Source organism: Phacochoerus africanus, chromosome 3, assembly GCF_016906955.1.
Source record: "Phacochoerus africanus isolate WHEZ1 chromosome 3, ROS_Pafr_v1, whole genome shotgun sequence".
Taxonomy (NCBI): Eukaryota; Metazoa; Chordata; class Mammalia; order Artiodactyla; family Suidae; genus Phacochoerus; species Phacochoerus africanus.
In genome coordinates, this window is record NC_062546.1 from 81,158,564 (window position 1) to 81,184,320 (window position 25,757).

Below are 25,757 nucleotides of genomic sequence, written 5' to 3' on the forward strand. Positions count from 1 at the left end.
CCTAAAAAAAAGACAGTAAATAAATATGTTTAAATTTATGGTATGTGAATTATGTGCCATGAAAGTACAAAGATAAGTTAATAAAATGTATATACCTATACACTGAAAAGATGAACTATTTCTAAAAGGATGTATTGAAAACTGATGAGATGTAGTTTGGAGAAGAGGGGAGGAAAAGATGGGAATGGAGAGAAAATTTATTTTTCATCATTTACAGCAGTTTATAACTTCATAATTTTGAAATATGTGTATCGCCTAATCAAAAGTTAATAAAATAGTTTATTTAAAGGCTATATCTGTTAATTATTAAGTCTGCTTTAACAACATAAAAGCAAATCTCTGAAATTTTACCTAAAATTGCACAATTCCATTATGATTTATCTTTTAGTTTATTGTCAAGCTACCAAATGAAGTATCTGAAGTTATGAAGAAATGCAGATTTAAACTATTTTTTTTTTAAATGTAATAGGTGTAAACTACTAGGGAAACTGGGCCATGCTAATTAGAAGGAATTAATTGGGTAATTGCATTTCACCTACTTAAATTCCCATGTCTAACTTTCCTCTTTACTTCCAGTCCCTAAACCATTATGTGGTATTGATAGTGCTGTGTAAAAAGGTTCTGAATCCCACATCAAGTGTAGCATTATTTCAGTGGAAGATTCCATAAACCCTGTATGAGCTGATAATAATGGAAACAACCTTGAGATTATAGATGATTGAACCAGGTTAACTAGGAAGAGAATCATTTTACCTGAATATGCTGATACGCTATTATAACTCATTAAGGTAATGTGAGGAGCCTTGAAGAGAAGGCCACGAGGGAGGTAAAAATGCAGTTAGAGATTTTCTGCTCGGCTTGGCAAGCAGTTTACTTAGGGCTGTCAGTGGCGCATGTATTTGATCATTTCTTATTCCTACACCCACTCTTTTATTCCCCCAAGTGAAAAATTGGTCCAAAGGATATTGAATGACTCTTGAATTTCTTAGAAAAATAAATCTTGAGAAAACTAATTTGGGACAGAGAAATGTGTTTCCCACAAATGAAGGGCAATGTGGAGGGAGAAAACCCCACCCTGTAACTTTAGTATTAGCACAATGAATAGCCTTGGATTTTGCTTTTTCTCCTATTGTGTTTGCAAGGAGCATTGTGAACATGAGAAACTTTTATAGGAGAGAGAGGAAATCTTCACATGTAATTGTTTTAGATACATAACCAAAGAAGACGTCGCTGCAGCCTCGATGGACAAGGTGAAGAATGATGGAGGCCGAGTCCGTCTGATCACAAAGGAGTCCAGGCCACAGGACCCTTATATAAAGTAAGGGGTTTTTACTTGTACGACATAGTTGTACTAAGACTGTTTCCTTAAATTTATGCATGCATTTTTGTCATAATACTTTACCTTTGTGTGGCCACTTTGCAGGTTACAGGAAGCTTTCACAACATAATAGCTCTTCTCTTCTCCTAGCAACCCTGTGAGGCTCATGAGTCCTCGTCTTAAAAATTAGAGATAAAGAAGGACCCTGAGACCAGGCAGATCAAGGGAATGGCCACTGCACGCTAGAAGAACTGAGGTCAAATATGGACCCTGCCCCGCAGTCTTGAGTTCTTTCTTTCATAAAAAGGTTTTCTTTTCATACTTCTAACAAACAGCCACGGAAAATAGGCAATGTAGCTGTGACAGTTCCCTTGTAAGACTTTTCACATAATTGAGTAATGTACCTTTCCCTTGTATTCTAACAAATTGAGCTTGTTTCACTACATTTCATCTCTAATTTTAATTCTACCAACTCTGAGCTTATCTACAGGAGGCACATATTTAGCAAGTCTTCTGTTGTAATTCCTCTCAGCACTGTTCCCTCTTTGGCTCTGTCACTTAATGGATGTGAATAATCTGTTTTCTGAAAGCCAGCAGAGACTGAAAGAATGTTCACAGGAGCCTTGGTCATGGCCTCTTGGTCCCAATGAGGTGCATGACCCAACACACATAGAGAGCAGCATAGCCACTAACCCTAGCTGGGGATGTCCATTACCCTGTCCTTTCCTGACCTGAAGAAACGTTTCCTGACTTCTCATTTTCCATCTTCTCCAGATGTCTCAAAGTCTGATTATGTAAGTAGAAGACATCTAAGTTCCCAAGAGAGGCAGCATATTTGTATTCAAATGAATTTTTTTGAACACACTATTCTTTCTTTTACTTGGCATGGAATAGAGAGTGCTGACTAGAGCTATTTCATTTCCACACTGAATCACTTGGTCTGTGGACTATGTATTTACTGTTTATCAATATAGTAACAATTATTTAAATGAAGTAACAATTATTTAGAGTAAATCTGCATTAACTACCTATTCAATGTTTTGCTCAATTTTAGAGAATGTCTTAAAGATGGAGCCTGTATCCCATTTCTGAATCCCTGCACAGCCCAAGCTGATCTCACTGTGAAGGCTTCTACATCCAAAGGCTATTTGCAAGCTGTGGATAATGAAGGAAATCCACTTTGCCTTCGCTGTCAGCAACCTACTTGCCAAACTAAGCAAGAGCATAAAGCAAATGCTTGGGATTCACGGTTTTGCTCTCTGAAATGTCAGGAGGAGTTCTGGATTCGATCTAATAACAGTTACCTGCGAGCCAAAGTATTTGAAATTGAACATGGTGTGTGTCAGCTGTGTAATCTGAATGCACAAGAACTCTTTTTACGTCTGAGAGATGCTCCTAAAAGTCAGAGGAAGAATTTTCTGGATATTACCTGGACTTCAAAGCTCCCATTAGAACAGGTAAATTACAGTCATGTGACTGATTGAAGGCAGCATTGCACTGAGTGAAGAATATTGATGCACTTTATTCTTTAAACCTTTTTATTTCGGGAATTTTCAAATACATATATAAAAATAGAATAATGAATCCACATACCCATCACCCAACTAACAGTTATCAACCTTTTGCCTTTCATTTTCATCTCTCCCTCACCTTATTTCTTTTTCTCTCTTGGAATTATTTTAAATTCAAATTCCAGATAGCATTTCATTTCACCCTTGAATACTTTAATTATGTATCTCTCATGGATAAAGACTTTCTTTCTCCCTACTCCCTCCTCTCTCTTTTTCTTTCTTTTAAATAGAATCCCATATCCCAATATCCATTATCACACTCAAAACAATTATAATTCCTCAATTTTAGTAAGTCCATGTTTGGTTTCCCAGATTGTCCCAAAAATATCTTTTTATAATTGCTTTATTCAAATTATGATCAAAAGATGATACAGGAGTTCCCGTCATGGCGCAGTGGTTAACGAATCCGACTAGGAACCATGAGGTTGTGGGTTCGGTCCCTGCCCTTGCTCAGTGGGTTAACGATCCGGCGTTGCCGTGAGCTGTGGTGTAGGTTGCAGACGCAGCTCGGATCCCGCGTTGCTGTGGCTCTGGCATAGGCCAGTGGCTACAGTTCCGATTCAACCCCTAACCTGGGAACCTCCATATGCCACGGGAGCGGCCCAAGAAATAGCAACAACAACAACAACAACAACAATGACAAAAAGACAAAAAAAAAAAAAAAGAAGATGATCCACACATTGCTTTTGGTCATTACAACTCTTACTTCCCATTTAATCTGTAATATCACACCCCCCCCCCCCACCTTTTTTTGTCTTTTTAGGGCCAGACCTGTGGTACATGGAGGTTCCCAAGCCAGGGATCGAATCAGAGCTACAGCTTCTGGCCTATGCCACAGCCACAGCAATGAGGGATCAGAGCTGCGTCTGTGACCTACACCATAGCTCATGGCCTCGCCAGATTCTTAACCCAATGATCTCAGCCAGGGATCAAACCTACATTCTCATAGATGCTAGTCAGATTCGTTTCCACTGAGCCACGATGGGAACTCCAAACCACCCCTTTTATTAATACCACTGATTGTTAAAGAAGCTGGATCATTTGCCTGTGGAATTTCTCACAGCCTGGATTTATCTCCTTGTATCCTTGTGGTAATAATGTTTGATATGTTCCTCTATCCCCCTGATTTTCTGAATGATGGGTATATGATTTAGAGGTCTGGCTAGATTCTGACAAGATTATTTGGGGAAGAGAACTTACAGGTGGTACATTGCATTGAGAGGCACTTGTGGTCTGGTTGCTCCACTTTTCATGGGGTTAATATTGCATAACAGGGGGCAAATAGATAACCCCAAAATGTAATTCATTACAATGAGAAGGAAACTTGTATAGAATCTAACCAATCCAAATTTCAAACTAAAGCATAATGTATAATTTTGTATTAAGCTTTAATTTTTATTTTTAATTTTTTTAGATTTTTAGGACCACACCTGCAGCATATGGAGTTTCCCAGACAAGGGGTCTAATTGGAGCCACAGCTACTGGCCTACAACACAGCCACAGCAACTATGGATCTGAGCCATGTCCGCGACCTATACCACAGCTCACGGCAACGCCGGATCCTTAACCCACCTAAGTGAGGCCAGGGATCAAACCCGCAACCTCATAGTTCCTAGTCAGATTCGTTTCCACTGCTCCACGACGGGAACTCCAGTAAGCTTAATTTTTAAATAGTACTCTGTCTGCTAAAATATTGGGTAAATTCTGGCCATGTACTCAAGTCTTATACTTTTCTTTCTTTACCTAGTATTGCTGAATTATGATGGAATTACTCAATAAGCATTTTTTCAAAGATGAATTAGCATGACTTTGAGAGCTAGGGAAACAGACTATTTCCCTACTGCTATCCAGAGTTCCCGAATGATCCTTTGGTCTAATTTGTGAGGGACATATTACACTAGTCCCAGAGGTGTCAGCCAGACTCCAGTTACTGTCTGCTGCCTCCATGTGGAGGCTTCCAGAAGACACGCAAGAACCTGACTCAAGGACATGCTGAAAGCACTGTGTCCAGGAATGAAGAAGGAACACAGTCTCCCTCTAAGCCAGAAGTGTTTAGAGGAGAAGGAGCACCACAGGGACTAGGTGGGATGACCAGTCAGAGAGGGAGCAATAGTTTCAGGAGGTATGTTTAGGATGTTGAAGACTGGCCCTGAGTGATTTGTCAGAGAATTACTGGGAATTACACAGAGTCTGTCAGAGTGAAAACTGCTCAGTGCAAAAGAATTGGTTACAAAAGACAGAACCAAAATGGATTTTTTCCCTTTAAGGATATGCCATTTTCTTGATGCACAGAGAGTGTGATACAAAGTAGCTTCTCATAATGTCACCCTCAAAAAAAAAATTGATACATATTTTCCAACAGAACTTGCAAAGTTCAGTGTAGAAGAGAAAGGGAGTCCCTCTCTGAATAGACAAAGTTTACTACTCCAATCTGTTGCCTCTTGGGCCAGATGCTATTGATAAGGTCCCCATGCCATCCATAGGCCTGACAACTTTCTTAAAAGCATTTTAGGGCTATGTCACAAGTTCCCATGGCCAGCGGCCATGAAATTGATTATAGTGTCTTCCTTGTTCAAGACAAAGGAAATTTAAAACAACCTTCATACTCATCTTTGTGATATTTTGACAACTACACTGCCATGGTGTGAGCTGATTTTACTGTCTCAGATAAGAGGCCAAAATACATCTCATTTAAATGTGGGTCATCGTTGGTTAAATATAAAGTGTATATATATGGACTAGCCTAAATAGTGGCTGCTTTAAATGAACATCTTTGTTTATTCCAAATATGCAAGTTACAAATGCTTGTTCTAGAAATTCTATTCTAGTCCATGTAACTTGGGAGGTTCCCAGGTAATAGCATAAAAGTTATGGGTGATCACAATTAATATTAAACTGTCATTGGTATTGATCACAAATGCATTTAGGTCAACAATTTAAAAATATTTGAGTCAGTAATATTCAGAAGTTCTTCCTTTTTTATCGGTTTTTATTTTTGTGTCGATTTTGTCTTAGTGACCATGTAAACTAGATCAAAGATGCAGAAGCAACCAATTTTCCCAACCTGTTAGGAGTCTTGGTATTTTATACTTACTTGTAATTTTTTCAAAATAGGTTAGGTAAGGGGGGAAAAATCCATTTTTCAGAAACACATTTTATTGCTTTCAAATTGCTAACCCAGAGGGTTTTTCCTGCTCACAATAAAATCTTTAAAAAGCCATCCTAATGTATTTTTCCCCATGATTTTGCTGTATAAACATGATTTCACAATGCAAAACCAACAGTTCCCACAGCGCATGTTGAAAACTGCTGATCCTGTGTTCTTTTTTCAGCTTAATGAAATGATAAGAAACCCAAGCGAAGGGCATTTCTGGCAGGTGGACCACATCAAGCCAGTGTCTGGGGGAGGTGGACAGTGCTCTCTGGACAACCTGCAGACTCTGTGCACGGTCTGTCACAAAGAGGTCAGTGGAGCTTGCAGACATCAAACTGAACACTGTGCATACAGGTGTGCAAGATTCCAGGGTGAATCTGTATCCCTGGTCTAGATTCGAGATGTATTTGATTCTTTTCATCACCTAACACCCGCGTATTCTTTTGAGGCCTATACAAGTTCTCAATCTCAGACGAAAAAGAAACTTCTTCCCTTTTGACTCATTCTAAGACCAGGAAATTTTCACCACCACCTAGAAGAAAATGATACAACTTAAATATTGCAGTCTTTTTTTTTTCTTTTTCAGCCACACCCACAACATATAGAAGTTTCTGGGCCAGGAGTCAAATCTGAGCCACAGCTGCAAACTACATCACAGCTATGGCTATGCTAGAACCTGCCAGCTTGGAATGGAACCAGTGTGGCCACAGAGAAAAGCTGGATTATTAATACACTGCACCACAGCGGGAACTCCCTCATATTGCACAGTTCTGAGGAGACCCAGATCCTCACACTAGAAGTTCACTGAACTGGGGAAGTGACATATGTTTGCATTTGCAGCTAAATATGTCCTGAAATATCTGAAAATATTAATAAATCTTCTCTAGGACCAGCTCACTTCAACATGAACATTGCACTGCCGACCTAAGTATGAAACCTGTTAACCTTGGTACATCTTGGAGCAATTATCTCCTGCTTAAAACAAAAGAAAAAGAATAACGTAATATCTGTCAACTAGGATGATTTTTATAAAATTTTTATTACATTTGATTTACAATGTTCTGTCAATTTCTGCTGTACAGCAAAGTGACCTATTTATATGTACATTATTTTTCTCACATTATCCTCCATCTGTTTCATAACATAACAAGTGATCAGATATAGTTCCCTGTGCTGTGCAGCAGGATCTCATTGCTTATCCACTCCAAATGCAATAGTTTTCATCTACTAACCCCAAACACCCAGTCCATCCCACTCTCTCCCCTTCCCCCTTGGCAGCCACAAGTCTATTCTCCATGTCCATGAGTTTCTTTTCTGTAAGATAGGTTCATTTGTGCCATATATTAGATTCCAGATACAAAACATATCATATGATATTTGTCTTTCTCCTTCTGACTTACTTCACTTAGTATGAGAGCCTCTAGTTCCCTCCATGTTGCTGCAGTTGACATTGTTTTGTTCTTTTTTATGGCTGAGTAGTATTCCATTATGTGTATGTACCACAACTTCTTAATCCATTAATCTGTCATTGGACATTTACGTTGTTTCCATGTCTTGGCTATTGTGAATAGTGCTGCACTGAGCATAGGGATACATGTACCTTTTTGAATGAAAATTCTATCTGGATATATGCCTAAGAGTGGGATTACTGGATCACATGGTAGTTTTAGTTTTCTGAGGTACCTCCATACTGTTTTCCATAGTGGTTGTACCAATTTACACTCCCACCAGCAGTGTAGGAGTGTACCCTTTTCTCCACAACCTCTCCAGTATTTTTGCTGTTGAGTTGTATGAGTTGTTTATATATTTTGGAAATTAAGCCCTTGTTGGTTGCATTGTTTGAAATTATTTTCTCCCATTCCATAGGTTGTTTTACTGTTTTTCTCATGGTTCCTTTTCTATGCAAAAGCTTTTAAGTTTGAGTAGGTCCCATTGGTTTATTTTTGTTTTTATTTCTACTGCTTTGGGAGACTGACCTAAGAAAATATCAGTATGGTTGATGTCAGAGAATGTTTTGCCTATGAGTTTTATGGTGTCTTATGTTTGTCTTTAAGCCATTTAGAGTTTATTTCTGTGCATAGTGTGAGGGTGTATTCTAGTTCCATTGATTTAGTGCATCTATCCAGTTTTCCCAGCACCATTTGCTGAAGAGACTGTCTTTCACCCATTTTTATTTTTATTTTCATTTTTGCGTCTTAGGTCTTTTTAGGGCCGCACCCAAGGCATATGGACATTCCCAGGCTTGCAGCCACTGGCCACAGCCACAGCAATGCAGGATCTGAGCCACATCTATGACCAGCACCACAGCTTACAGCAATAGTGGATCCTTAACCCACTGAGCAAGGTCAGGGATTGAACCTGCATCCTCATGGATACTAGGTGGATTTGTTAACCACTGAGCCATGATGGGAACTTCTTCCAATTTTATATTCTTGCCACTTTTGTCAAAGATAATTGACTGTAGGTGTCTCTCTGTATTTCTGGGATCTCTATTCTGTTCCATTGGTCATTCCATCTGTTTTTGTACCAGTACTACACTGTCTTAATTATTGTAGCTTTGTAATATTGTCTGAAGTCTGGGAGAGTTAGGCCTCCTGCTTTGTTTTTGTTCCTCAGGATTGCTTTGGCAATTCTGGGTCATTTGTGGTTCTGTATAAATTTTTGGTTTGTCTGTTCTTGTGCTGTGAAAAATGTAATGGGTAATTTGATGGGGATCACATTGAATCAGTAGAGATTGCTTTGGGTAGTATAACCATTTTTACAATATTAATTCTTCCAGTCCAGGAGCATGGACTATCATTCCATTTCTTTGAATCCTCTTTAATTTTCTTGAATAATGTCATAGTTCTCAGTATGTAAGTCTTTCAACTTACTGGTCAGGTTTATCCATAGGTATTTAATTTTTAGGGGTGCAATTTTAAAAGGTATTGTATTTTTTTATTCCTTACCCTTCTTTCTTTTTTGGGGGCACACCCAAGGCATATGGAGGTTCCCAGGCTAGAGATCTAATCAGAGCTACAGCTGCTGGCCTACACCACAGCCACAGCCATGCCAGATCTGAGCCATGTCTGTGACCTACACCACAGCTCATGGCAATGCCAGATCCTTAAACCACTGAGTGAGGCCAGGGATCAAACCCACAACCTCATGGTTCGTAGTCAGATTCATTTCTGCTGCGTCACGATGGGAACTCTTTTTATTCCTTTTCTACTATTGTATTGTCAGTATACAGAAATGCAACCTATTTCTGAATGTTAATCTTGTATCCTGCTACTTTGCTAAATTTTTTGATCAGTTTGAGTTGTTTTTGTGTGGAATCCTTAGGGTTTTTTATATAGTATCATGTCATCTGCATGGATGACCTCTTCTCTTCCAATTTGGATATGTTTTATTTGTTTTGTTTGTGGGATTGCTGTGGCTAGGACTTCCACTACTAATATTGAATAAAAGTGGCGAGAGTGGACATTCTTGCATTCTTTCAGATTTTAGCAGGAAGGCCTTCAGCTTCTCTCTATTGCATATTATATTGGCTGTGGGTTTGTTATAAATGACCTTGATTATGTTAAGGTATGTTCCCTCTATACCCACTTTGGTAAGCGTTTTTATAGTGATGAGTGTTGGACTTTGTCAAATGCTTTTTCTGCATCTATTGAAATGATCATGTGGTTTTTGACTTTCCTTTTGTTAATGTGGTGGATGACATTAATTGATTTGTATATGTTGAACCATCCTTGTGAACTTGGGATGAATCCCATTTGGTCATGGTGTATAATCTTTTTTATATGTTTTTGGCTTCAGTTGGCTGAAATTTTGTTGAGAATTTTTGCATCTATATTCATCAAAAATATTGGCCTATAATTTTCTTTGACTGGTTTTGGTGATGCTGATGGTGGCTTCATTTAATGTCTTCGGGAGTATTCCTTCTTCTTCAACCTTTTGGAAAAGTTTTATAAGGATGGGTATAAGTCCTTCTTTGTGTATTTGGTACAATTCACCTGTGAAGCCATGTGGTCCTGGACTTTTGTTTGTAGGGAGTGTTTTTATTACATATTCAATTTCATTTCTAGTGATGAGTCTGTTCAGTTAATCTATTTCTTCTTGATTCAGTTTTGGCAGGCTGTATGTCTCTAGAATGTTGTCCATTTCTTCTAGGTTGTCAAATTTGTTGGCATATAATTGTTCATAGAATTCTCTTATGGTTTTTTTTTTTTTTTTGGTGTGTCTGTGTATCTGTTGAGATTTTCCTTTTTCATTCCTTATTTTGTTTATTTGAGTTCTTTCTCTCCTCTTCTTGGTGAGTCTGGCCAGAGGTTTGTCAGTTTTGTTTACCCTTTCAAAAAACCAGCTCGAGAGGACAAGATGGCGGAGGAGTAGAGGGAAATGCTCGCCCTCTCCCACAAACACAACAAAAAAAAGCACATCTACAGAATAAATGACTCGCACAGAACAGCAACCAATCGCTGGCAGAAGAACCTAAACTCCAATAACGGCAAGAAGTTCGTGACATTACGGGGCAGAACGGGAGAAAAGAGGAGAGTGAGAGAAGGTGAATCCGAGCGGGACAGGTGCTCCCGAAAGGGAACTGCGGAGGAGAAAGGGATCCCGCACCCTGGAAAGTCACCTACACGGGGGAAAGATCAAACGAACCGGAGGAATCTCCAGATGCAGAGAAGAGTGTAGCAGTAAGTTGGAGTACGGAAAAGCCGATCAAGAACCGAACGGACCATCTGAACTATGGGCACAGTCACCAAAAATTGAGACGCCTGGGTGGGGGCAGGGCACCGAGTCCTCCGCTCCAGAGGTTAGTTAGTCCCCGGGAAAGGGCCGGGGGATGCCTGGGTGGGGGCTGGACACCGAGACCTCGCCTCCTAAGATTGGTCGCAGAGAAAGGGCCTGGTGGACGCCTGGATGGGGGCTGGGCACCGAGACCTAGGCTCCAGAGGATACTCCCCGGGCTGGGGGGGGTGGGGCGGAGCGGAAACTGCTTGGGAGGTCTAGAAACCATTTGACGGGGCAGAGACTGCCTGGGAGACTAGAAAACAAAGCTGTCGCAGAGGAAGGGAGCAATACTCTAGGGGCGGGGAAGTGGAAAGTCGCATCAGAGGGAACCTGGGAAAAGAGCCTGGTCTGCGCCCGTGCTGGGGAGGGGAGAGAAGAAGGGGTGGGTCCCCATAGAATACCCCCCACGCCACAGCAAGCTTACAGGCCCGCTAGCTAGCTGAAAGCTGTGCTTCCCAGTGCATCCCCTCCCCCCACTCCCACCACCCCCTAAGCTCTCGCCGAACCTGGGGCTGCCTGCCATCCAGGAGGGCTGGCCTCAACAATTGCCTGAAGCCTACCACTGCAGGGGCTGTCCCTGCACAGGCCTGCTTGCCCTTTGGAGGGGCTACACTTCCGCAGAGTAGCACCAAACACCACCAGCCCCCGAGAAAAGGCCTGCAGCCCAGAAAAGCTAGAACAAGCCTAGCCAGGCAGTGAATAGATCTGCCTAATTCCCGGACGGTTTTTCTGAGTCGGGTTGCCCCGGGAGGAGCCTCTTGGGTTTCCAACAGCCCTGCTACCCGCCCTAGCCCCCATGGGGTGCCCTAGTGGATCAGCTGCATAGGACTGCCAGCTCCAGGCAGGACCCCCTGCAGCCCAGAAAAGCTGCAACAAGGTTGGCCAAGCCAGGAAAAGATCTCAGATGGTCTTTCTGAGTCAGGCTGCCCTGGGGAGGAGCCTCTTGGGTTTCCAAAGGCCCTGCTACTCGCCCAAGCCCCCAGGGGGTGCCCCACTCCCACAGAATATCTGCTTAGCACCACCAGCCCCCTAGAAGAGCCCCTGCAGCCCAGAAAAGCTAGAACAAGCCTAGCCAGGCCGTGAATAGATCTGCCTAATTTTCGGACAGTTTTTCTGAGTCAGGCTGCCCTAGGGAAGAGCCTCTTAGGTTCTCAGTGACCCAGATAGCTGCTCCAGCCCCCAGGGGGTGCTGCACTCCTGAGGAACAGCTGCCCAACACTGCCAACCCCCTGCAAGAACCCCACAGCCTAAAAACACCAGAGCAAGATCTGCATGACCAAGGGAAATCTGCTACCATCGTGGTGTGGACCTCCCAGTCCTGTCTGCCCTCAGGAAGCCCTCCTTTGCTTCAAAGAGACCCTGTTAGCCCCATCAACACTCCAGAAAAGCCACACTGCCTCAAAAAAGATTGACCAACAATGCCAGCCCTCAGGAAATATTCCACGGCAGTGACAAGGCAAACACTGCCTGGTCACGGAGAGTACAACTCCCTCAGGAAAAAGAAAACAACAAGTAAGATGAAGAAGCTGAGAAACCACCCCCAGTCAAACCACCAGGAGAACTCACCTAAAACACTCAACAATGAAACAGATCTCTGCAGTCTGACAGACCTGGAGTTCAAAAGAGAAATAGTGAAGATACTGAAGGAATTAAGAGAAGAGATGAACAGTAATGCAGATACCCTCAGAAAGGAACTAGAAAATATAAGGAGGAGCCAAGAAAAACTAGAACATTCATTTGCAGAGATGCAAACGGAACTAAGGGCAGTAAAAACCAGAATGAATAATGCAGAAGAACGAATCAGTGATATGGAAGATAGAATAATGGAAATCACCCAATCCGGTCAACAGACAGAAAACCGAATCAAAAAACAGGAAAGCAATATAAGAGACCTATGGGATAATATAAAGTGGGCCAATCTACGCATAATAGGAATTCCAGAAGGAGTAGAAAAAGATAAGGGGATGGAAAATATATTTGAAGAAATTATCGCTGGAAACTTCCCAAATCTAAAGGATAGTGGGTTCAAGATACAAGAAGCACAGAGGGCCCCAAACAAACTGAACCCAAATAGACCCACAGCAAGACACATGATAATAAAAATGGCAAAAGTCAGTGATAAAGAGAGGATCCTAAAGGCAGCAAGAGAAAAACAGAATGTTACCTACAAGGGAACCCCCCTAAGATTGTCAGCTGACTTCTCTACAGAAACACTACAGGCCAGGAGGGAATGGCAAGAGATATTTAAAGTGCTCAAAGGAAAAAATATGCAACCTAGAATACTCTATCCAGCAAGAATATCATTTAAAATAGAAGGGGAAATAAAAATGTTTTCCAACAAACAAAAACTTAAAGAATACAGCAACACAAAACCCAGGTTAAAGGAAATATTGAAAGGGCTTCTCTAAACCAAAAAGCAAGGAAGGAAAGGGAAGAAAAAAGAAAAGAGAAGAAAAAAAAAAGAAGAGGAAGAACTAGGACTGAGGAAACCGCAATCAGAGAGCAGTCACTCAAATAAGCCAGCATACAGATTTAATCATGAACAGGCCTCAAACAAAATAAAATTAAAAAGAAAAAAAGAAAAAAGAGTCATCAAAACCATAAAATGTGGGCAAGGGATGTTAGGAAGTAAATAACCCTTTTTGTTTGTTTGTATGTTTCTCTTCTTAATTTTAATATAGTAATGAAGTGTTGGAACTTACAGGACCATCAGGCTAAAACACACAATTATGGGAAGGGGTTAGCATACTTAAAAAACAGGGCAACCACAAGCCAAAACCAAATATTGCATTTGCAAAAAATGAAAAAAAAATATACTCAAGCAGATAATAACAGGAGACCATCCAACCAAAAAAAAAAAAATAAGAAAGGAAGAATGGAGAACCATAGAATCAACTGGAACACGAGGTTCAAATGGCAATAAATAATCATCTATCAATTATCACCCTAAATGTCAATGGACTGAACGCCCCAATCAAAAGACACAGAGTGGCTGAGTGGATAAAAAGGCAAAAACCTTCAATATGCTGCCTACAAGAAACTCACCTTAGGACAAAAGATACATATAGATTGAAAGGGAAATGGTGGGGAAAAATATTTCACGCCAATAGACATGACAGAAAAGCAGGAGTCGCAACGCTCATATCAGACAAAATAGACTTTAAAACAAAAGACATAAAGAAAGACAAAGAATGATTAATGATTAAGGGATCCATCCAAGGAGAGGATGTTACTATCATCAACATATATGCCCCAAATACAGGAGCACCCAGATACATACAACAAATATTAACAGACATAAAGGGAGATATTGATGAGAATACAATCATAGTAGGAGACCTTAATACCCCCCTCACATCAATGGAAAGATCCTCTAGACAGAAAACCAATAAAGCAACAGAGATCCTAAAGGAAACAATAGAAAAGTTAGACTTCATTGATATCTTCAGGACACTACATCCAAAAAAAAGCAGAATACACATTCTTCTCAAATGCTCATGGAACATTCTCAAGAATCGACCACATATTGGGACACAAAGCGAATCTCAGTAAATTTAGGAGCATAGAAATTATCTCAAGTATCTTCTCTGACTACAATGCCATAAAATTAGAAACCAACCATGGGAAAAGGAAAGAGAAAAAACCTACTACATGGAGACTAAACAACATGCTACTAAAAAACCAATGGGTCAATGAGGAAATCAAGAAGGAAATTAAAAACTACCTTGAAACAAATGATAGTGAAGACACAACTGCTCAAAATCTATGGGATGCTGCGAAAGCAGTGCTCAGAGGGAAATTTATAGCAATACAGGCCTTTCTCAAAAAAGAAGAAAGATCCCAAATTGACAACTTAACCCTCCACCTAAATGAATTAGAAAAAGAAGAACAAAAAAGTCCTAAAGTCAGCAGAAGGAAGGAAATTATAAAGATCAAATAGAAATCAATAAAATAGAGACTCAAAAAACAATAGAGAAAATTAGTAAAACCAAGAGCTGGTTCTTTGAAAAGGTAAACAAAATTGACAAACCCCTGGCCAGACTCACTAAAAAGAGGAGAGAAAGAACCCAAATAACCAAAATTATAAATGAAAAAGGAGAAATCACAACGGATACAGCAGAAATACAAAAAACCATAAGAGAATACTATGAACAACTATATGGCAACAAGTTTGACAATCTGGAAGAAATGGACAATTTTCTAGAATCTTACAGCCTGCCAAAACTGAATCAAGTAGAAAGAGACCAACTGAACAGACCGATCACTAGAAATGAAATTGAAGAGGTCATAAAAACACTCCCTACAAATAAAAGTCCAGGACCAGATGGCTTCACAGGTGAATTTTATCAAACATATAAAGAGGAATTGGTGCCCATCCTCCTTAAACTCTTTCAAAAGGTTGAAGAAGAAGGAATACTCCCAAAGACATTCTATGATGCCACCATCACCCTCACTGCAAAACCAGACAGAGATACCACCAAAAAAGAAAACTATCGCCCAATATCATTGATGAATATAGATGCAAAAATTCTCAACAAAATCTTAGCCAACCGAATCCAACAACATATCAAAAAAATTATACACCATGACCAGGTTGGGTTCATCCCAGGTTCACAAGGATGGTTCAACATACGCAAATCAATCAGCATCATACACCACATTAACAAAAAAAAAGTCAAAAATCATATGATCACCTCAATAGACGCAGAAAAAGCATTTGACAAAGTCCAACATCCATTCATGATCAAGACCCTCGCCCAAGTGGGTATAGAGGGAACATTCCTGAATATAATCAAAGCCATTTATGAGAAACCCACAGCAAATATAATCCTCAATGGGGAAAAACTGAAAGCCTTCTCACTCAAATCTGGAACAAGACAGGGATGCCCACTCTCACCACTGCTCTTCAACATCGTTTTGGAAGTCCTAGCCACAGCTATTAGACAAACAAAAGAAATAAAAGGCATCCATATAGGAAGAGAAGAGATCAAACTGTCACTGTATGCAGATGACATGATACTATACATAGAAAACCCTAAGGACTCAACCCCAAAACTACTTGAACTGATTCACAAATTCAGCAAAGTAGCAGGATATAAGATTAACATTCAGAAGTCAGTTGCATTTCTGTATACCAGCAATGAAATATTAGAAAAGCAATACAAAAATATAATACCTTTTAAAATTGCACCTCACAAAATCAAATACCTCGGAATACACCTGACCAAGGAGGTAAAGGACCTATATGCCGAGAACTATAAAACTTTAATCAAAGAAATCAAAGAAGATGGAAAGAAATGGAAAGATATTCCATGTTCCTGGATTGGGAAAATCAAGATTGTAAAAATGGCCATCCTACCCAAAGCGATCTACAGATTCAATGCAACCCCTATCAAATGACCCATGACATTTTTCACAGAAGTAGAACAAACAATCCAAACATTTATATGGAACAACAAAAGACCCAGAATCGCCAAAGCAATCCTGAGAAACAAAAACCAAGCAGGAGGCATAACTCTCCCAGACTTCAAGAAATACTACAAAGCCACAGTCATCAAAACAGTGTGGTACTGGTATCAAAACAGACAGACAGACCAATGGAACAGAAGAGAGAACCCGGAAATAAACCCTGACACCTATGGTCAATTCATCTTTGACAAGGGAGGCAAGAACATCAAATGGGAAAAAGAAAGTCTATTCAGCAAGCATTGCTGGGAAACCTGGACAGCTGCATGCAAAGCAATGAAATGAGAACACACCCTCACACCATGCACCAAAATAAACTCCAAATGGCTGAAAGACTTAAATATACGACAGGACACCATCAAACTCCTAGAAGAAAACATAGACAAAACACTCTCTGACATCACCATCATGAATATTTTCTCAGGTCAGTCTCCCAAAGCAATAGAAATTAGAGCAAAAATAAACCCAGGGGACCTCATCAAACTGAAAAGCTTTTGCACAGCAAAGGAAACCCAAAAGAAAACAAAAAGACAACTTACAGAATGGGAGAAAACAGTTTCAAATGATGCAACTGACAAGGGCTTAATCTCTAGAATATATAAACAACTTACACAACCCAGCAGCAAAAAAACCAATCAATCAATGGAAAAATGGGCAAAAGACCTGAATAGACATTTCTCCAAAGAAGATATACAGATGGCCAGCAAACACATGAAAAAATGCTCAACATCGCTGATTATAAGAGAAATGCAAATCAAAACTACCATGAGATATCACCTCACACCAGTCAGAATGGCCATCATTCATAAATCCACAAATAACAAGTGCTGGAGGGGCTGTGGAGAAAAGGGAACCCTCCTGCACTGTTGGTGGGAATGAAAACTGGTACAGCCACTATGGAGAACAGTTTGGAGATACCTTAGAAATCTATACATAGAACTTCCATATGACCCCGCAATCCCACTCTTGGGCATCTATCCGGACAAAACTCTACTTAAAAGAGACACGTGCACCCGCATGTTCATTGCAGCACTATTCACAATAGCCAGGACATGGAAACAACCCAAATGTCCACCGACAGATGATTGGATTCGGAAGAGGTGATATATATACACAATGGAATACTACTCAGCCATAAAAAAGAATGACATAATGCCATTTGCAGCAACATGGATGGAGCTAGAGAATCTCATCCTGAGTGAAATGAGCCAGAAAGACAAAGACAAATACCATATGATATCACTTATAACTGGAATCTAATATCCAGCGCAAATGAACATCTCCTCAGAAAAGAAAATCATGGACTTGGAGAAGAGACTTGTGGCTGCCTGATGGGAGGCAGAGGGAGTGGGAGGGATCAGGAGCTTGGGCTTATCAGACACAACTTAGAATAGATTTACAAGGAGATCCTGCTGAATAGCATTGAGAACTTTGTCTAGATACTCATGTTGCAACAGAAGAAAGGCTGGGGGAAAATTGTAATTGTAATGTATACATGTAAGGATAACCTGACCCCCTTGCTGTACAGTGGGAAAATAAAAAATAATAATAATAAAAAAAAACCAGCTCTTGGTTTTACTGATTTTTTTCTTATCCTTTTTGTTATCTATTTTGTTGATTTCCTCTTTGATCTTTATGATTTCCTTCTTTCTGCTGACTTTGGGTTTTGTTTGTTCTTCTTTTTTCTAATGCTTTTAGGTGATGGGTTAAGTTGTGATTCGAGATTTTTCTCCTTTTTTGAGGAAGGCCTGTATGGCTATGAACTTCCCTCTGAGCACTACTTTTGTGGCATCCCATAGATTTTTGAATGATTGTGTTTTCATTAACATTTGTCTCAAGGTATTTTTTAATTTCCATCTTGATTTCCTCATTGACGCATTGGCTTTCTAGAGCATGTTGTTTAGTCTCCTTGTAGTCATTTTTTTTTTATTTCTTTTCCTGTGGTTGATTTCTGATTTCATTCTATTTTGGCCAAAGAAGATACTTGAAATAATTTCTATACTCTTAAATTTGTTGAGGTTATTTTTGTGCCTCAGTATGTGGTCATTCCTTGAGAATGTTCCATGTGCACTTGAAAAGAATATATATTCTTTTTTTTTTTGTCTTTTTGTCTTTTTTGTTGTTGTTGTTGTTGTTGCTATTTCTTGGGCCGCTCCCGCGACATATGGAGGTTCCCAGGCTAGGGGTTGAATCGGAACTGTAGCCACCGGCCTACGCCAGAGCCACAGCAACGCGGGATCCGAGCCACGTCTGCAACCTACACCACAGCTCATGGCAACGCCGGATCGTTAACCCACTGAGCAAGGGCAGGGACCGAACCCACAACCTCATGGTTCCTAGTCGGATTCGTTAACCACTGCGCCACGACGGGAACTCCATGAATATATATTCTGATGTTTTTGGATGTAATGTCCTTGAAAATATCAATGAAGTCTATTTTTTCTATGTGTCATTTAGGATCTCTGTTGCCTTATTGATTTTCTGTCTAGAGGGTCTATCCATTGATGTGAGTGGGGTGTTAAAGTCTCTACTATTACTGCATTGCCATTAATTTCTCTTTTTATGTCTGTTAGTATTTGTTGTATATATCTGGGTGCTCCTATACTAGGGGCATATATATTGATGATTGTAATATCCTCTTCTTTAATGGTTCCTTTTATCATTAAGCAGTGTCCTCTGTCTTTCTTTATGGCCTTTGTTTTAAAGTCTATTTTGTTGGAGTTCCTGTTGTGGCCCAGTGGAAACGAATCTGACTAGTATCCGTGAGAATGCAGGTTCAATCCCTGGCCTCGCTCAGTGGGTTAAGGAACTGGTGTTGCCATGAGCTGTGGTTTAGGTCACAGATGTGGCTTGGATCTGACGTTGCTGTGGCTGTGGTGTAGGCCAGCAGCTGCAGCTCCAACTAAACCCCTAGCCTGTGAACTTTCATATGCCATAGTGCAGCCCTAAAAAAATAAAGTCTATTTTATCTGATATAAGCATTGCAACTCTCACTTTCCTGTCATTTTCATTCACATGAAATATCTTTTTCCATACCCTTACTTTCAATTTGTATGTGTCCTTTGCTCTAATGTGAATGTCCAGTAGACAACACATTGTAGGCTCTTGTTTTTTTATCCACTCTATATCTTTTGATTGGAGCATTTAGTCCATGGACATTTAAGGTAATTGTTGATAAAAATGTATTTACTGCCATTTTAAATCTGGTATTCCAGTTGATTCTATGTTTCTCCTTTGTTCCTTTTTTTGGTTAAATGATTTCCTTTTATTTAATGCTTGTGTCCTCTTCTTTTTAGTTTTTGTGAATGTATTCATTGGTTTTGATTTGTGGTTGCCCTGTTTTCAAGTATGATAACCCTTTCCTATATCTGCTTGCTTTAGTCTGATAGTCAAATAAGTTCAAACACATTCTGGAAAAAAGGAGACTAGATTTTCTTACTTTCCTTCTCTACTTTTTATGATTTTAATGTTATTTTTTTAACATCTTCATGTTTATCCTTTTGCTGTTCCATGTGTTTATCAGTGCTTATACAAAAGGGTTTTTTTTCCCTTTAGTTCTATATACTGGCTTATTTAAGTGATTACTTTGCAGTTGTGATTTCCTCCATTCTTTTTCTTCTTACTTCTTTTTTATTCAGAGGAGCCCTTTCATTATTTCTTTAAGAATGGGTTTAGTATTGCTGTACTCTTTCAGTTTTTGTTTTTTGGAGAAATTCTTTATTTCTCCTTCTGTTTTAAATGATATTCTTGCTGGGTAGAGTGTTCTAGGCTGCAGATTTTTCCTTTTTAGGGCTTTAACTATATCTTGCCACTCTTTTCTGGCCTCTGGTGTTTCTATAGAGAAATCAGCTGATATCCTTATGGGGGTTCCCTTATAATTAATGTTTTGTGTTTCTCTTGCTGCCTTTAGAATCCTCTCTTTAACTTTTTACAATTTTGTTATAATATGTCTTTGTGTGGGCCTATTTGGGTTCAATTTATTTGGGGCCCTCTGTGCTTCCTGCAACTTGATAGCTGTTTTCTTTAAATTTGGGAAGTTTTCAGCCATTATTTCTTCAAATATATTTCCAATCCCCTTTTCTGTTTGTTCTCCTTCTTGAATCCCTATTATGCTTAGGTTGTCCTGCTTTATATTATCCCATAGGTCTCTTATATTGCTTTCATGTTTTTTCTTTGGGTCTTTTGGCTGCTGTCCTGATTGATTTCCATTATTCTATCTTCCAAGTCACTAATTCATTCCTCTGCATTATTCATTCTGCTTTTCAGTGCCTTTAATTCCACTTTTGTCTCTGCAAATGAATTTTCTAATTTTTCTTGGCTCCTCCTTGTATTTTCTAGTACCTTTCTTAGGTAATCTGCATTATTGTTCATGTCCACTCTTAATTCCTTCATTATTTTCACTATCTTCTTTTTGAATTCACTGTCTGTTAGACTGTAGAGGTCTGTTTCATTGATTGCTCCTTCAGGTGAATTCTCCTGTTCTTTTAACTAGGAATGGTTCCTGAAGATCTTCATTTTGCTTATATTTTTGTTATTCTATGAATTTAGGGAAAACAGCTACTGGAAGGCTTTGTATATAGAAGAATTTCCCTTGGGTATTTTGTGAAGCCTTACTTTTTTTTATTTTTTATTTTTTGGCATGAGGGCTGATTTTTTGGATGCTTCCTGTCTCTCCTCAATGTGTGCAGGCTGTTATTCCCTTGATGGGATGCTTCATATGCTTCCAGATAGATGGAAGCAATGGGCAGGGCTCGTAGCCAGTGCCTGGTTGCTGGGCCCTTGACTGTGGCAGGGACCCACAAGACAGTGGCACAGGCTGCTGCTAGTTACAGGACCCTGGGAAGTGGCACTGACCCTCAGGCAGGTGTAGGTGGTGCCTGGATCATTTGGCAATCGCAGTGGCATGGTGTATGTGTTTCCAGGGGAGTGAGAGCAACAATGGGTGGTTCTTGGTTGCAGTGCCTCCTCTGCACCAACCTCTGAGGTGACTGTGGCCATAGGTGGTGCCTGTTCACAGACCCCTAGTGGTGGTGGGCCACACCCAACTCTAGAGTCTGAGTTGACTGATTTTTCCACCACCACCTGTAGACCATGTGCAAGGCACCACAACACGCTTAGCCACACAGGTGGCACTGCCATCCCTAGCCTGCACAAGAGGGAGCTGTCACCTATAGCCCCACCCTACAGGGTCCACACTTGAGCAGAGAAATATATTTCTATGGCAGTTGCTCCTCCTTCTCTTGCCCTCCCCAACAATGGCATCTTGCTTCTCCTGTGGGCCAGACTTCCTTCTGTTTCCTCAGCTGTGGTGTTTGTCTCCCTAGCCCATGGCACACCACTTCCTAGCCCCTCAGGCTGTCTCCATACAGGCAACCCTAGTCCTCTCCCCCAGAACTGACCTCTGGAGCCTGAATTTCAGCACTCAGCCCCCACCCAAGCATCCCAGGCAGTGGTGTCCCAGGAAGTGTTACTGATGGTCTCTGTGGCTCTCTCTCTACTTTCCCCTCTTCATCCAGATGCTGTGCTCTTTTCTGAGGCTTTGCAGTCCCTCCATCTTGGCCTATCTTCCCATTAGGAGGCTTCCTATGGTGTGGGTTTCTTTCCTCTTTCACAGATCCCTCTCAGGAGTGTTAGTCCCATTCTGATTTCTTTTATTTCTCTCTCTCTCTCTCTTTTTCTTTCATTCTACCTAGTTATGTGGAGGGTTTCTTGCCCTTTTTTGGAGGTTTAAGGTCTTCTGCCAGTGTTCAGTAGATATTCTGTGTGAATTGTTCTACATGTAGATGGTTTATGAGAGAATGTGAACACCACATCTTACTCCTCTGCCATCCTGATCCCTCCTTAGAATGAATTTTTTTTTTTTGGGGGGGGGGTCTTTTTGCCATTTCTGGGGCCGCTCCTGCGGCACATGGAGGTTCCCAGGCTAGGGGTCTAATCAGAGCTGTAGCCACCAGGCTACACCAGAGCCACAGCAAAACAGGACCCGAACCGTGTCTGCAACCTACACCACAGCTCACAGCAATGCTGGATCCTTAACCCGCTGAGCAAGGTCACGGATTGAATCCACAAACTCATGATTCCTAGTTGGATTCGCTAACCACTGAGCCACGACAGGAACTCCCAGGATGAATTTTTAACAAGCAGTTCAACAAAGGTCATGAGATCTACCTGTTGAGATTTTATCTTAGAAAGAAGCATACTTTCAGTATCAACATCGTATCCAACTCCCCCCCCCCCCAGAGAATGTAGCATTTTCTCTTCCTCCCATCCATTCACATTGTGCTGCATATTTTTCTGTGGAGTACCTCTCTACTGTGGTTTTTTTAGACATTCCCATAGTGATAAACATTGAAGTTGCTGACATTTTTTGGTTCATCTACACAACACTGCCAGGCATGTTGGTGGTGGTTTTGTTTTGTTTTGTTTATTCAAACTGTTTTTTACATTTTGAGGTTTTTTTCCCCTAAAACAGATTCTCAGATGTAAAATCACTGAGTGAAGCGTAGGAGTTTATCTCCAAGCTGTTTTCCAAAGGATGGTGCTGCTTCCATCCCAGCAGTGAACAGCAGAACCTATTTACCTGCACTAGTTATTACTGATGGGCTGGGAGGAGAATTACTGTGTTATTAAAGACCCTGACATTTGGAAAAATGCTAGTCAATTGTAGTTAAGCTTATGAGAACTGTTCAGATCCTTTGCCAGTGTTCTTGTCGTAGTGAGCACTTTCTTGGCCACTTTTTAATATTTCAGATTCCTCATTTTTTTCACAAACATAATTTTTACATAAATGGGATTATGTCATAAGCATGGGTTTTTGTTTACTTGTTCTAGTTTAACCCTTGTCTTCTCCTTACCCCTTCCACCTGAATCACTTCACATTTCTATGGATTTAACTGGGGAAAAAATTCATCTAATTTCTCAACTGTGCAAATTATTAGCACATTTGAGGCCTATAAGAAAATTAAGATAAAGCAAAAGAGAATGCTGCACCTTCTGTAATCACTTTTTCAGAGTTTCATGAAAAATTTTATTTGTGGGAGCAGCAGATGAATCCAGTTGTGTTCTATCCTACTTTGGGTTTTTTGTTTGTTGGTTGGTTGGTTTGCAGTGTCTTGGCTATTCGGCTGGGAAATCCAGAGCTGCTTTACGAGCTCCCACTTGGATGAGAAGAATCATGGATGCCCCAGCCTCCCAGTGAGGTTTTTGCCATCTCACTGGGTAGCAAGTCACCCCCACGAAGCTGTGTTTTCACTTCAGCATCTAGTCCTAAGTGAACCCAGGACCTTTAGGCTGCTGGAGACCTTTGCTTGTAGCTTGGTAACACCCCTAATGGCAAAGCACTGGTAAACTAGGGTGGTGAAAATGTAGATTTGTTCAGACTAACAGAGTTTTTGAGCTTTTGTATCTACTTTTTTTTTAACATGTACATGTGCATGTTTTTTCTAACTTTTAGAGAACTGCCAAACAAGCTAAGGAAAGAAGCCAGGTGAGAAGACAGTCTCTAGCAGCAAAGCATGGATCTGACATCACACGATTTTTGGTAAAGAAATGAAGTATAAAAATTTTTGAATGGATGACAAATGGTTTATATGTGGAGAATTCAACATTTTTTCATATTTGTCTCTTTTTTCAATATTTTAAGAGTAGAAATTTTCAGAAGAAAAATCAAGACTTCAACTTCCCTTTTCATGTTAAATGCTTTTAGTGTTCCCTGCCTTTTGAAAGTACATAACAGAAACTGAGATACAATACTAAATATTTCTACAACCTTTTTGATTTCATGCAGACTCTCAATTATGTTTTGGTAAGATTTTGTTAAGCTTCCATTTCCCATGACTATACCTTAATCATAGTATTATGCATAGATTGTTTTTGAAAAATACACTCTCAAGTACTTGAAAAATCCTGCTGGATTAGTATTGGTTCTGGATGGCTGTGTGTCTAAATGGAACATTGTAAAGCCATAAGGGAAATTTAAGAGGCAAATCATGATTATTCAGGAATTCTGTGCCAAGTGTGACCTGCCTGCTTAGTATGCAAGAGGGACTCTTGTTCACTAAGTGCCTCCAAAGTGGGCTGGGGGTACATATTGTGAGTGTTGTCTTCTTGTTTTATGTTTAAGCCAGTTGTCTTTATTGAAAAGATGCTTTTGAAAGTAAGCTAATTGAGCCTATGCTGTTTGTAGACAATTTAGGCATTCTAGCTAAAGTAATTGTTAAGAATGTTTAAAAACTGAAAGCATAAAATTTAAAATGCCGCTTAAGCTTAATTTTTTTTTTTAGTTTGTTTTAATGCCTAATACTAGGCTTACTATCAAAGCACCCTTTTTCTCCTGGTTTCTCATTTTCTGTTTTTAAAATTCTGTTTTATTAAAAGTACATTCCTGAAACCTCTTTTAAAAGGAGTAATAATGATAAAACACTTTATAAGTAAAGCATGATCAGATGGAGATATATGTTAAAAAAAAAAGTATGAGGGTACTATTAAAATGTAACCGATATTCAAAAATAAAAGTGATGATGAAACAAAACCAAGCAATAACTCCTGCAATATGTGAGAATCATGTGAGCAAAGAGTCAGAACTGCATTCATAGAAGGCTTGTCTGTAAATATTCTTTAGGTGTACTTCTCATTAGTTTGAACACTCTTTAATTTTAATTAGTAGCTGGTACTTAGTAACAGATAACTTATTTTTATAAATATTATACAACCATGAATTTTTCCTTCGGAGTTTTTATTAAGTTTAGAGTATTTCATTCTATGAGATGGAATTGTATTTGCTCATTTTATAAATTAGTTGGGCTTTCTTTGGCCTCCTTTCTGCTTTGCTGATCAGGCTTTTTGCAGTTTTCTGCCTCACTGCCAGGGTAACCTAGGATTCCTCACGGTTGAGAGCCAAGAAGCCAGCAGGCTGCCTTTATTCCAGCAGGAGGTGTTTGCAAGTGAGACTTTGGTCTAAGTAGGTCAGATATGAGTGGAGCTTGCTCTTTGGATCAAACTAAAGTGGTAATTCTAGGGAGAACTTTCTCACATGGAGGAACTGGATGATGGTTTGAGGTAAAGTGACCCATGAGGATGCTTTCATTCTTTGCCAGATTTCAAAATTCCAGTCAATTAAAAATGATATCAGAGCATTGAAAAGAATAAAATAGAAATATGTTTAACAAGGAGGTGAAAGATTTGTACACTGAAACTACAAGTATTTGATGAAAGAAATTGAAGAAACCACAAATAAAATGGGGAAAAAATCCTATATTCCATGTTCACAGATAAGAAAAATTAATATTGTTAAAATGTCCATTATTATGTCCATTATAAATGTCCAAAATTAATATTGTTAAAATGTCCATATTACCCAAAGCAATTAACAGATGCAATCCCCATCACAATTCCAATGTCATTTTCACAGAAATATAAAAAAAAATCCTAAAATTTATGGAACCATAATAGACCCCAAATAGCCAAAAAA

At 39.8% G+C, this 25,757-nt stretch overlaps 1 protein-coding gene across 2 annotated transcripts in view; it reads left to right on the top strand.

Moving 5' to 3' along the window:
* Positions 1–25,398, top strand: part of ZRANB3 (zinc finger RANBP2-type containing 3) — a 305,507-nt gene extending 280,109 nt beyond the window's left edge. The window contains exons 17-20 of one of the 2 annotated variants that reach the window (XM_047772056.1): positions 1,208–1,318; positions 2,373–2,775; positions 6,222–6,353; positions 23,742–25,398. In XM_047772056.1, the coding sequence (XP_047628012.1) occupies positions 1,208–1,318; positions 2,373–2,775; positions 6,222–6,353; positions 23,742–23,840 (745 nt within the window). In that variant the 3' untranslated portion in view covers positions 23,841–25,398. The remainder of the gene's footprint in view (positions 1–1,207; positions 1,319–2,372; positions 2,776–6,221; positions 6,354–23,741) is intronic. The other variant, XM_047772055.1, reaches the window with a different exon arrangement.
* Positions 25,399–25,757: the final 359 nt, after the last annotated feature.